At 39.9% G+C, this 14,757-nt stretch overlaps 1 protein-coding gene across 1 annotated transcript; it reads right to left on the bottom strand.

Moving 5' to 3' along the window:
- Nucleotides 1–9: 9 nt before the first annotated feature.
- Smp_023840 (hypothetical protein) lies at nt 10–2,365 on the bottom strand (the record flags this gene model as incomplete). Its single annotated transcript, XM_018796184.1, has 4 exons — nt 10–204; nt 2,148–2,184; nt 2,219–2,279; nt 2,320–2,365. 4 exons carry the CDS (start codon nt 2,363–2,365, stop codon nt 88–90), a joined length of 261 nt encoding a protein of 86 aa, XP_018650422.1. The 3' UTR covers nt 10–87.
- Nucleotides 2,366–14,757: the final 12,392 nt, after the last annotated feature.

Genomic DNA, 14,757 nt, shown 5'->3' with positions numbered 1-14,757 from the left:
ACATGACAGTGAAACAGTTAATGAATTATTTTATTGAAGAAATAAAGATTACAAAAAAAAATTAATTTGTTAAGAAAATAGAATTTTTCACTTCAAAGGTTGTTGGATAATACGTTTAGTATTATCGTTATGAGGTTTAGTAACTGTTGGCATTGGCTTATCATGATAAGCTTTGATACACCTGTCGTGATATTCAAGTTCCTCCTAAAAAAGAATAAATATAGATAATAGGGGTCCCCATAACGTAAATCAAAACAACACATAAACAAACAGTATTAATTTCGGTTGGATCTTCCCCCGAGATGTTACTTTAATATACAGTAATACTTATGTGCATATATGAAATTTTCAAACCAATCAAACCAGATTATACGTCAATGATAATAACGAAATAGATAACATAGATAAAAAGTAAAAAAGTATGAATCACTAGAAATGTACTAGTTATGCTAAGAAACGAAAACCCTCACTGTAGCATAATATAATCATAAAGACAGAATCGACTGGGTTATGAAGAATGACTTGATTCTAAAGCTTAACACTTACTAAGTTATATTTATAACCATTCAAATTCCTTTTTCCCCTTATTTAACGAGTTGCATAATAACGAGTATATAATAAACCTGTAGAAGCATTAAGCCTACGCCCATAAGGTTTCGGATTCACTTGTCAAAATTTACATGAATACAAATAACAACAACAAAAAGATATTAAAGCCCTCAGTGGTAAAGAGTGGAAAGCATTCGTTGAGGAAACAAAACTATGTTCAAGATTTGAGAGAAGATAAAAAGTAAAAACATCTGACTTTAATGTCTACCAGGAAAGAGTTTAGGGACAAACTCCTGCCCAGCTTGTTAAGGAACTTTACAATCCCAGATTGAAAAGTGCATGGCATACTTAGAGAAGAATCGTCAATCTCAAGAGGAGGTGGTGACATAAAGTGATTTGCCAAAGAAATAGATCCTGGTGTGATAAACCAAATTTCAAATGGCAGTCAAACGTTTTTAAATCCTATAAATTATTTTCTTGATGCAAAAGAGTGGGAAAATGTTACATAAGCTTTCGACATCAGTGCTTTACATACATTTCTAGTATAACACCATGTGAATTGAACAAGTGTAGAACTAGCAAAAGAGAATTAGAACAATTTCAGAGGTTAATCAGTAAGAAACAATTTCAGTGCTTATAAGTGGGACGTCTCGTGAAGACGCAAGCGACTTTGCTCGCCATTTTTATGGCATTCAGAAGAATCATATTGACAATCATTATTATTTTTTTCATACATCTTTCTGAAACCAAGTATACCATTCAAACTGACTTTTAAACCTTGAATATATGGATGACATCGTCTTACTAGGATGATACACAACCCATGCAATCCACATTCAATCAGTTGGCAATTAGTGTCCGAGGATAATGGCATGTGTTTTACACCTTCGAAGTGCAAAGTACTTTTACAAGACTGGTAGAACCCTGAACCTGCACTCACCCTGGGTAGTGAGCAGATAGAGATAGCCGAGAAGTTATGGACAAACCAACCAGATTTGGGACAAAAGGTCTTGGGTTTGGGGATGAGATTCATTCATCCGTTTGGCTGAGCAGTTTTGGCAGTTACGTTGTCAGTTCGTTATAGAAACCATAAATGTAATTCATAATCCTAACCATGAATTGTAAGTTGCAAACCTTATTCTTTGAACTGCTTCATAATCCTCATTTGGCTCATTCTCAAGGTCACTTCAGCGTCGCTCAAAGGCTTATAAGTCATGGTCTCGCCGAAATTCCGACATAAACGTGATCAGTATTGAAATCCTATTAAGAGACACAAGTTTGGAACATTAACTTAAACTCAAACAAAAACGATAATCAGTGAACATAAACTATTCTGAAAGTAAAACATCAAATAGAATATCCGGCATCTAAGTAAACTTTTCGTTCAGTTATAAAGAATGCAGGGAAAGTAACGCTTTTTTAAAAGACAGCCGATTAGTAATTTTGGTTTTTCTTCCACTTGGGTACTGTCTTGTTTTATATAAGACCCAAAGTAGAAGTATGTCGAAAACTATAGAACTCTCAATAATATTCATATGAATAACTTATTAGAAACATGGAAAAGTTAAATTCGAGTCATAGAACACAAACTGACCTACCTTAGTAAGCAGTTCGTGTGGAGAATCCTCTTCGCACCTGAAACAATGTCAAAAAACTTTCAATAACATACCTGACTTCAACTGTTGCATCATGTTTTACATGTTTTACAATTCTCATCTTTCCGGCTTTAACTAAAAATTTTGTTGTAAGTGATGCGATACATAGATGTACCTGCCGGAGGGTGTGAAATATTCGTAGTGTCTGAAGTTCCGTCCATCATCGGATAGACCCTCGACAAATAACCTTGATTTCGAAGACAGCGGTATTTGTGAACAGTAATTGGTTCAAAGTTAAATGGCTCAAATTATTTTGGAAGTGATAGAAGTTTACGCATAACATGCTCCCGCATCCAGGAGCAGTGGATCACTTATACGTCAAGGAATGTACCTAGGTATATTATCGATAAGAGAGTAAGAATGAAAATAAATCGGTAAATCATGGTAATATACTATCCTTAGTCCTTAAGAATATTTCAAGTTTTTTCCTAAAGGAATCCTGAGCAGCCACTTTGACTAGCTCAGTCAAGAGTGAATTCCTTCATTTGACTACTTTCAATGAGTAGAAATTGTGTCTACAGTCCATTCAGCTATGTTGTGTCACTAGTTTCTGAGTATTAACCCTAAGGTTTGTGTTGCGACTAAGCCTATGTAAATGTTTAAGAGGATGCAAAGAAGTATTTTGAACTCTGTATACCGTTAGAACATCACCTATAACAAGCCTGTTCTATAATGGTTGAAGGTTCAGTGAGTGGATATGCTCTTCAAAAGGTTTGAATTTAAGTTCCTGAACTGATTTCGTGGCTAGACGTTGGATACGTTCCAGAGTGTCCTTATCCTTGTGGAATGAGGAAGGAAATACTATGTTTACGTACTTCAAACGAGGATGAGTAAAACTGTTGAAGATTGTGTGGAAAGTTCCACCATCACACTGTCCAAAAATGCGCTTCAATGGTGCCAGTGCAAAGTTCTCTCGAAAGGCATTTTCCAAAAATATGCCTCTTCTCCGCGAGTGTGGGAACATCACGCTAAGTGGTATTGTCAAGAATGGACCATATCAAATGGTTCAAATGGTTGAGGACGGAATAGAAGAAGCTTTCGCTTAACGGGCTTCCGTGTCTGGTAGCAGTGGATCACCAATACCTCCAGGTAAGAACCTAGGTATATGAACGATAATAGAGGAAAAAAAGAATTTGGTAAATCATAATAATATGTTATCCTTAGTCCTTAAGAATAAGTCAAGTTTCCTCTTAAAGGACTCCTGGGAGGTCGCTTGGACTAGCTCAGTCGGGAGCGAGTTCCAGCACTTGACAACTCTAACGGAGTAGAAGTTGTGTCTGCAGTCTGTTCTGCTATGTAGGGTCTCCAATTTCTGGGTGTTACCTCTCAGGTTAGTGTTATGACTAAGCTTAAGAAGCTGTTTAAGGGGATGATCAGAAGTATTAAGGATACTATAAGTCATAAGAAGATCACCTCTAAGACGCCTGTACTCTAACGGGTAAAGGTTAAGTGATTTGAGGCGCTCTTCATAAGGTTTGAATTTGAGACCCCGAACTGATTTCGTGGCTCGACGTTGTATACGTTCCAGAGTGACCTTATCCTTTTGGAGGGAGGGAGGAAATACTATGTTTCCGTACTCTAAATGGGGACGAATAAAACTGTTGAAGATTATATGGAAGGTTCTACCGTCAAACTGGCCAAAAATGCGCTTCAATGTTACCAGTGCAAGGTTTGCTTGAGAGGCGTTTTTGTCACAGTTCGCATACGATTTCAGGTCATAGGGTACCAACACTCCTAAATCTTTTTCAACTTGGGAAACTTCTAGAGGGGAGTTACCTAAGTTATAACTATAGTCTGCAACATGTCTCAGATGGACTACCTTGCACTTTGAAGTGTTGAAGGTAAGTCCGTTGTCGTCTGCCCAACTTTGAAGTCGAGTCAGATCCCCCTGAAGAACTAGTATGTCATTATGATTACGTATCTCTCTCCAAAGTTTCACATCATCAGCAAAAAGCAATAAGTCAGATGAAACTTGTTGAGGAAGATCGTTAATATAAATCAAGAAGAGAAGAGGTCCTAGTATTAAACCCTGGGGGACCCCACTAGGACATTCTATAGCCTGAGAGAGAGTGAAGTTAACCCTGACCTTAAAGTGTCGGTTTTCTAAATATGAAGAGAGCCAATCAATTAAAGGGGGTTTTATACCCAATCGTCCAAGCTTCTTGATAAGACATGCATGGTTGACCCTATCAAAAGCTTTTGAGAAGTCCAGGTAGATGACGTCAACCTTCCCCTTGCGATCAAGGATGGTTGTCCATCTATCCACCGCAGTCAGCAGGTTGGTCATACAAGAATGGCCTTTTCTGAAACCATGCTGTTGAGGCGAGAAGAACTTTGAGGATGATAAGTGTTCTAGTATGCTGTCGAATACTAGGGATTCCATAATTTTGGAAGGTATGGAGAGAAGGGCCACTGGTCGGTAGCTTGAGGGTTCACTGCGTCGACCTCCTTTGAAAATTGGTGTGATGTGGGCCAGCTTCCATATTTCCGGTAGTTTGCCTCTGCTTAGCGAGTGTGCAAACATCACGCTAAGTGGTGTCGCCAGGATTGAAGCTGCTTCCCTCAAAACAGCGGAATGAACCATGTCCGGACCAGGAGAAGTGTCTTTTCTTAGGTTCTACAGTTTACGGAGCACCAGGTCAGCACTCAGGTCCACTTCGGAAAGTCCTGTACAGGTGCAAGTGAAGCTTTCGTCAGTATGGTTGATGTGGGTCAGCTGGAATGTCCGAGAGTATTGTTCAGCCAAAAGGTTAGCGGCATCACTGTCGTTATTGGTCGGGCCATTAGGACCAAGCAGTTGAGAAACTCCAGTTTTGCCTTGTCGAAGAGAAGCTGCATAACTGAACAAGCTTTTCGGATTGGAGACGAATCTACCGATAAGCTTAGTCTGGAACTGAAGCCTGTCTTCTCTTATTGCCTTTGTGCATATGTTCCTTATATGTTTGTATTGCCTGTACGCGCCGTTGTTATCAGTTCGTTTATATTCAGCCCAACAGTGCCTTTTGCGGCTTAGCAAACGACGAGTGCGGTTCTTGATGATTGGAGGTTGCTTGTAGCTTTTTGGGACCATTTTAGGAACTGAATGCTCAGTAGCACATAAGATCGTGTGCAGTAAAAAATCCCAATGAGCATCCACTTCAAGTTGAGGGTGAACATCCCAATCCACCTGTTGTAGATAGTCCTGTAAAGCTAACACATTCAACCGTTTGAAGTTCCAGCGCTTGTTGCTAGTAGGATATCTTAGCTCCGTTTTGCTGACAAAGCTGAATGATAAGACGGCGTGATCACTTTTCCCCAGGGGAGCCAGGATTGAGAGCCCGTCAACTAGGAATTCTTCATTTGTGAATACCCAGTCTAAGCGTGACGGCGTCTGACTGTTTCTCCAACGGGTTGCCGACTTCACATTTTCAAATAATCCCAGGTCGCCGATAAGGTTGAAGAACAGAGCTTCAGTAGAGTTGGCACCACCATGTATGTATGTTCCACGAAGTTGATTCTAGGGAGATTGAAATCCCCTAGAATCAGGATATGAGAGAATCCGAGACGCATAGAGCGAGTTAATCCTTCCAGCAGACGTTTGTCATACTCGATGTCGGCAGTGGGCTTCCTGTAAACGACCCCAACTAGGCACCTCGAGGTGGTAGATAATCTTACTGAGCACCATACTGACTCGTCAAGATTGTGAAACTCTTGGTTGTGAAGTTGGTGCGCATCCAGGCATGACCGTATGTATAGTGCTACCCCACCCCCCATTCCTGCTTTTCTGTCGTTGCGAAATAAAGACATCCCAGTTATTGCTAACTCTTGGTCCGTAAACTGAGACGTTATCCAAGTTTCGGATATTCCTATCAGATGGGCATCATTAGCGTTGCTAAGTTCACGTAGCTCATCCATTTTGTTTGGCAAGCTCGCGGCGTTCGTGTATAGGCAGTTTATGCTTTCAATTTGGAACGCGTGAGCTTCTTCTTGTTTGTCTATATGAGCCGTGTGTGAGTGGACAGGTAGCCTACCTATACGATGTTTACCGAGTTGGTAGTCCCTGTCCTTTACACGTTTTTTTTATGATCAAGACAGTCCACGAGTGGAATTGTCAGCTCCAGCTTTCCCTTGTGCTTGATCCTGCTGTCGTGTGGCCTATCCGGATGCATATGGATGCCAGTTGGCAACCGACGTCTATTGGCACGAAATGCTTCCAGATTTGCAGCCGCCATGTGGGAGGAGGGGAAGGTTATCTTCAACAGCCGGGGCCTAGAGTCTCCGTCTCTCTTGGCTAGTCGCATTACCTGTTGGGTCAATATGTTCTTGAGTTTTAAGGAATGCTTGATGAATTTCCATTCCCGAATATCAGAGTTTGCTTGAGTTGGGTCCATATTTTCCAGCACACCTTGCACAATGATATTTCGTCCACGGAAAAACGCCTCGCGAGATTCCTTAGGGATGTTCCGGATGAGATTTCGTTCAGAATACGGTATGTCGGGCAGTATTCTTACGTTCCCATCGGACTTCAGTAAGTGACTGGCTAGCAGGACGTCCTCTACGTCGGAGGCATTCTTAAGTGTAACACGAAGCAGCCTCGGGTGGTTTAGGTGGTTAGAGTTTTTCCCCCGAGTGAGCCGTGTGACGGTCAAAGGCTCTATTCTAGGGAGTTCAAGCCTCTTGTTTAATTCTCCCCAGAGCATCCTATCGTTTTTGTCCTGCAAACTGAGAGGAAGGTCGGGGTTGTCAATAAGGTTCATGATTATGACAGAGTCGTCACGAACCGCAATTGATTTCCCAGGGCGTCTAGGTTTGGTATCTTGTTGTTTGGATGTCGAGGCGCGTTTTTGATTCCTGGGCTCAGTGATGACCGGGCGGACAGTCTTGGGTGTAGACTGTGAGGCCAAAGCATCAATTGATTTCCGCACGATCCTTGGGACGTTCAGTTTCGGCGGGGACGCTTGGGCTTTATTACTCATGTTAACATGAGTCCATCCACCTACAGGATTTTTGGGAACCACTGTCTCATTCAAGGACCGTTCCCTGGGGGACCCAAGTTTACTGAGGGAGTCGATGACAGTCGATGTTAAGATGGTGCTGAGTTTCAGCACATCATCACTCGTGATGTTAACAGCACTGTCGATAACCGACCTGTCAGTATCCTTTTTCTTATTTGCCCTATGCGTTCCAGCTTTGTTACCCGTCATGATGCTATCATTTACCGAATTCTTAGACAACTTATCTCTCAGACCTGTCAGTAAAGTAATGATAGTACCCAACATAACTACCGTATCGGTGTTGCAGGTAACACATACCCACCTACGATCAGACATGCTGAGTCTGCTATAGGCTGCTGCTGTTAGATCTGTACATTCCTCATGGAACCAACCTTTACAGTTATCACACTGCATGCCAGATGTAACGGCAAAACGGCAACCAGGTCTCTTGCATGAATTTTTCATGGCTAGTGATTTAGACTGTCTTAAAAATACAAGCAGCAAATTTAGGACCGTTAAAAAACACACAGTAAACAAAAACTGGCAAAAATGTATAAAAACAGTTAACGATAAGCTAAAGCTAGCCTTTACGTGAAAACTATGAAAAAACCGATAGTGAGCTGAGGCAAAACCACAGTTAACTATTAATTTGAGTGAAACACAAAAAAAAAAGAAGTAATCTACCGAACGTATAGCTCAGAATAGATTCTTTAGATTGGAAATGGTACTTTTGTTGCGTAAGAACACAGCAAAAGTTTGAGAAATGTAAATCACGTTAGGACTAAACTTCCCGTTCGAATAGCGCGCTTACCATATCAAGACCAGAAGAAGTGTCCTCGTTTGGATGCTGAAGCTTTTTTTACACCAAGTCAGCACCCACGTTCACTTTCGTAAGCCCTGTGGAATTTCAGATGCAGCTTTTATCAATATAGTTAGTGTGTGTCGGTTGAAATGTCCGAGAGTACTGTTCAGCCAAAAGGTTAGCGGAGTCACCTCGTTGTTGGTCGGGCCATTAGGACCTAGCAGTTGGGAAACTCCAGTTTTGGGTTGCTGAAGAGAGGCTGCATAACAGAATAAGCTTTTCGTATCATAGACAAATCTATCGATTAGCTTTATCTAGTACTGAAGCCTATCTTCTCTTATTGCCGTTGAGCATCTATCCCTCATTTGTTTGTATTGCCTGTATGAGCCATTCTTACAGTTTGTTTGTACTTCGCCAAGCGGTGCTCTTTAAGGATTAGCAAACGAACAGTGTGGTTCTCGATGAATGCAGGTTGCTTGTAGATTTTGAGGACCGTGTAAAGAACAGAATGTCTTGTAGTACATAAGACCGTGTGCAGTAGGTTATCATCTGCAGAACCATTCGTCATTAACAACACTGAAACTATTAATCAAACAGATAGGAACGAACAAGGAGACACGAACAAACAAACCTCGCTGTTTCTTGGTAACTAGTCTGAAAGAACACTCTCTAAAAGAACCTTAAGATCCTCAGCCAACCTAGGCAGCAACCACGTTCAGGGGTTTTTGTACCTCACTTTTATCTAGTCTTCCTTGTTCTCATTTGCATTTGTAATTATATCCTATCAAGAACGAAAAATTTCCAGGTCAATATTGTCAGTTCGTTTACATATTTCTGCCGTAAAAAACGGAAATCAAAATAGTTTTAACATTTTTGTATGTATACATACTTTTCTTCGTAAAAATCGGGAACAATATTTCTGCTCATGTGGTTATTTTCTCAGACGCATGTTATCTGTATGCATATATACAGGGATACTTTTAAAATGGTTAGACTGCCTGAGTATGAATAAACTTATTCGACACACACTTACATTTACCATAATTTTATCCTCAATACAACTTTAAGAGATGACGAAATGACGATAAAGTCAGCGAACGAAGTTATTCAGTCTTATAAATTTTCATCATTCACTTTATGACTCCTTAGAGTAGGGAAAGACGATCAGACGCTCTTAGATGTAGCAAGTTATCCGAGTAGTGTTTTTCAAGGGTAAGCTCGTTAGTTTCAAATCAATGACTGTTCACATTTTAGAGTCTTCACTTCTCCCTCTAAGAGAACTTATTTTAGGCATTTGTATGTAAGCAGATAGGTGATGAGTGAATAGAAATTTCGTCTAGTTTAGGGATACACAGACTCCTAGCATGTGGAGCATGTGTAAGCTTAAGTGAACAATTTACAAAATAGTAATAAGTAGATGAACACAATCCAACCATTATGTGCACATAGTATAAGAGCAGCCAAAGTTACTACTGGATAACCGTTAAGAACACATGTATGCGTGTGCAGAATGATTTGAAAGAATTAGAATGACTTTTCGACGCAAAGCAAATCAAGCAGACATCATTGAAGAATTACATTACATTTTTCTCCTTTTTGCTAAGACAGTGGAAAAGACGGATAATTTGGGAAATAAATTAGATGATCTGTTATTTTTACTTGCACATGTATGCCATTCATCAGGTGACCTATCAGATTTCGTAAAAAGATACCAGACTCTGTTAAAAACAAGCAATCAGAAGACTGACAACTAAATTCAGACACGATAGGTTTAAATTTCTGTTCTATCACTCCCAACGGTTCGAGGTGCTATTGATTCTACATAACATGATCCTTAGAGCGATACACACGATAACCGGGGAGATTTATATTCAACGTTTAATACTAAGAGAAAATTAGTAATGGTCAACCTGTGAATGCTTAATCAGGATTTCATGTCATGGTCATGGTCGGTCCATTAACCCCTTGCTTTTTACATTACGTGTATCGTTCTCTAATTAAACTAGATGTGTTTTCATTCTTCCTTTGTAGTGACCACTACCTGACACGACAGGGCGAGTCATAGAGATCCTGGCACGACTTCCACGTAAGAACTGACGAATTCGGTTGCCACAGTATGACAAATCTACAAATATGAAGTAGGCCGGTTATTCAAGGAAGGGATATATAAAATATTATATAACACCATCAATGCCCATAAATATCGAGAAATGTGGCCGAGGAGACAGCAATACTTACCCACCGTGGTTCAGTAGGGAGGTTCGCGTCCTTCTCAGTAAAAGAAGGAAAATGTGGGATAGATTTAGGTTACTGGGGACTGATGAGGCAAAATCTCAATACCAAAGAGCTCGGAATACCTGTGCCTCGACCCTCCGTAAGTCCAGAAAGCTGTACGAAGAGAAAATCGTTAAGGAATCCATAGAATGCCCTAAACGCTCGTATTCGTATATAAACCAAAGGACAAAAAGAAGAAATGTTCCTTCACTATGAGGAGACAGTACTGCCTCATCACTAGTGGAGGACGACTTTGGCAAAGCTCAAGTATTCTCTAAATACTTTAGCAACGTACATACCATAGAAACACCCTTCTCACCAGTCCATGAAAATCCCCCCAAACAAACACTGGACAGCGTGACCATTAAAGAACTCGATATCTTTGGTCTGCTAATTAAGCTTGATATAGGTAAATCCACTGGACCCGATGAACTGCATCCTAGGTTACTAAAGGAATTAGCTAACTTTATTGCGGACCCTTTAGGTATATGTTTTAATCTATCCCTAACCCAGGGTCGTCTACCAAAAGACTGGAAGAACGCCATAGTAAGTCCTGTCTCCAAAACAGGTACAAAACATAAGCCTGAGAATTACCGACCAATCAGCCTAACTAGTGTGGTTGTTAAAATCTTAGAAAAGATTATTCGAAAGGAGCTGTTAAAGTATCTCGATGAAAACCGGATCCTCTCCGAAAAGCAGCATGGTTTTAAAACAGGTTACTCACTAATTTATTAGTCTCTCGTGAAAGCTGGTGCGCTCTTAAGGACCAAAAGTTACCTATAGACGTAGCTTACATCGATTTCGGCAAAGCTTTCGACAAAGTTCCGCACAACCGGCTGTTATATAAGCTACGGAATGTCGGGATTGGAGTCAATCAATTGATGTGGATAAAAGAATTCCTAGTTGGGCTCCAACAAAGAGTACGGGTGAACTCCAAGTTGTCTAGCTGGGAAACTGTGCTTAGCGGAGTGCCTCAGAGTACAGTTTTGGGGCCAGTGTTATTCCTCCTGTACGTAAATGATCTCCCTCGTCTACTATCGTCATCGGTCTTGCTCTATGCTGACGATGTCAAGATATGGAGAGCGATACAAAGTAAGGGTGACAGCTTAGAACTCCCAAATGACCTGGAGAAATTATCTGATTGGTCCCAAACCTGGCAATTGCCGATAAATACTTCCAAGTGTGTTGTAATGCATATTGGCCATCAAGATACACATACATACACGATGAATAACACTGAGCTACCTATTGTCCAGACACAATGACTTAGGAGTCATCGTTAGTCAAGACTTAAAGACTACTGCACACTGCCGTGCAACAGCCGGCAAAGGTTTTAGAACTTTATGGTCCATACGTAGGACTTTGAGTCATCTCGACCCTAAAACGTTTCTGACTTTGTATACAGTGTTCGTGCGTCCTAAACTTGATTACTGCATACAAGCAGCTAGCCCCTGTCTAGAAAAGACAGTGAACTATTGGAAAGGGTTCAGAGAACAGCAACTAAGCTGATTCTTGGAATAACGAAGCTCCCATATGGTACTAGACTGACCAAGCTAAACCTATTCCCGCTGTCATATCGAAGAATCAGAGGCGACTTGATTACAGTTTTCAAATTGCTTAATGACAAATTTGCACCTGATATGCCCTCATTTTTCTTGTCTTCCAAGACAGAAAATTTACGAGGACACTCCAAAGAAGTTCACAAGCCCAGAACGAATTACTTGTCAGCTGACTACCAACTTTCCCATCGAATCATCAACGAGTGGAACTCATTACCTCAGCACGTGGTTGAGGCTCCATCCGTCGACTCCTTCAAAAGAAAGCCGGATCAGCTGAGAGACCATCATTGTCAGGACTAACACAGGCCATCAAACCTCCTGTCCTTTCCGAACTGAAACTGAAACTTTTCTCTTTTGTAGTTAGTGGACATTGGACTTCATTCTTTCGCGCGTTACAAGTGATTTAGTTGTTATCGCCCCTCGGGTAAGTTGGATACTGCCAATATATATTTTTATCAACCAACAGGATTTTTTAATGTTTTGTGGTGTTTATAAATTCAGAATAGCAATAAGCTCATTCATAAAACTCGAACTTTTGAAGAATTTGTCCCGTCGAACATCGGGAGTACTTGGGAAATGTAGGCAACATCCCTTAAATTTGATGTGAATGTTGGCGAAAGTATATCAACTTGTCTTTTTCACTAGCCTAAGGAATATGGTGGGGGTTCACACCCATCTCCCTTCGTTTAGCGGAGATACCTCGAAATAACAACTTAGCTCTCAGCTTTGATCAAAAGCAAATAGTCGACTTTTATTGTTAAGTAACACCAAAATGTCTATTTTTCTAGAAGAGTTACCTTAAATAACCTACTTTCCCACTGAATTTTGTCCGTATCCGTGACAGTGAGGGGTAAACAAAATGTTCCCTAAAACCGTTCCCTTTATTTTCCGCTTACCATCTCTTTTGGGCCAACCATTCAAAATGCTACAAGGTTTGAGAATGGTAAGCAGTCATTTCTACTCTTCTACCTTGCCTTTGTTTTATATTTGGTACTGACGTTTTATTCATTCTTGTTGCTCACCTCCTGCCTATGTTACATCTTTGTGTTGATATAACGTGGTAACTTTTGAAGCTAATCATTAATACGTAGTCTTATGCTGCTATTTATGTATCCGTATGTATTTCAGTTGTTCTGTTACGTTTGCTGTCATTTTTATAATAATCGAAAGTTATTATCACATATCAACCTGAAGAAATGCCTCATGAAGTGTTCCTGATGAACACTAATCACTTTCAAGTCGTCAGCGTAATCTTTTGACAGACCAAATATATTCGGATTTGTCACGTTGCATTCACTAAATGTTTATACAGTCTACTGATTGTTACAATGACTTTATGATTTAAATGAGCCTTATCTTGTAACCCGTGACCTGTGCCGTCAGTCAAATGCATACATCACTAAGTTTCGTTTTGATGTGCTTTCGTCTGTCATATATTTCAAAGGTATCGGCCTTCCCAATGATTATCAAAGTCACTCCATTAGTTTTCAAGCTACCAAATCTTTTACAACTTCGAAATTAGTCATGAAGGTGCTGTGTATTTGCTGAGATAATGTGATGATTAGAAGTATATGAATTGTTATACGAACTAGGAGTCCCCGAAATAACGCAATTAAGGCCAAATAAAACTAAGTGAACAAAAACGAACGTATTGTATTTGGAAAACAAAATCAGGCGGATAAACGAATCATTAGTTCTCTCAAAAACCATTTAGAGTCTGAGTTAGTATCAGTTCCACCATCCGACTGAATTCTGGCTTTCTTGATCAGGACGCCAGTTTATAAATCTTCTGTCTAACGTTTGTTTTTGAATTCAATCTAGAGTTTTACACTAGAATCGTTAAAAAATAATGATAATGATATTGTTATTAGCCTTAAAAACAAGTGGTGTCTTTACCGTACTGGTCATTGAATTTTTTAGTCACCGCTATCCATGAAGTTCTGATTGACGCTGTTATTCAAAATAGAACTTCGATTGAAACACTGTCTGGGAAAGTTTGCCAAGCTGATCAATTGAAACAAGAGATATGGCCCCTTCGAACGTTTCTAAATTACTGAATTTTTCACACTGAAGTTGTATCCGTTAGGAGTCTTTGCCTAGTAGATATGTCTCACCATACGAATTAAAGTGTAAGTGGTCATCATAAGTAATAGGCGGATTGTCTAGAGAATCATATACCTGTGAGACGTTTTGCAATAATGTGCCATTGAACAACTTGAAAATATCGTTGATTACAAAACCTAATGGAGTTGTTTAGAAACACTTTTAACCAATCATTTGTGATAAAATTTCTTTCCGAACCTGGTTTTAATACAGAATCTTCTTGAGATTCTTTAGAAAACCCAGAGTATCGATTATGAAACTTATATTCTTAATTTGTTACTTGGGATATTAGAAATTGTTTGGACAGTCTTTATTTAGCGAGACATTGTCTACTACATACGACAAATCCATCAGCCTACTATAGATCAGCAACTGAGAAAGTTGCTGTGAGTCGATGAAGTGTTTTTCAAAGCAGACTCGCAGTAAAACGTGGCATTTATCGCCCATGTTCAAGTAGGCACCTTAATTAGCAAGCGCTAATTTTCTTTGGTTGGTTAACATATCTAGTTACAGTCACAATTCTACAGTATTTGCGTGGTTTGCAACATCTCTGATATTACTAAAAAAACATAACCCACCGAGCTCTGCCAACTTACATTTTAAAACATGTATTTTGCCATTTCCATGTGAAAACGAAGTGTTAAACGTAAATAACTAAATCTTAAGTTCCATAATTATGGTCATTTGTAGCACACACAAGCCAATTCCTCAAAACACCCATATATCAATCATTCAGTAGCTCAATGATACTTCTCAAGACTATGTTAGATGGTATGGTTTCATCTAGCCATTTGTGGCCCTAATATTTGACACAATATGACGCATCGTGTCATATTTGTGTA

Source organism: Schistosoma mansoni, chromosome 2 (genome assembly GCF_000237925.1).
Source record: "Schistosoma mansoni strain Puerto Rico chromosome 2, complete genome".
Lineage (NCBI taxonomy): Eukaryota > Metazoa > Platyhelminthes > Trematoda > Strigeidida > Schistosomatidae > Schistosoma > Schistosoma mansoni.
Note: the sequence above shows the minus strand (reverse complement) of the source record. Positions and strands in the feature narration are given on the sequence as shown.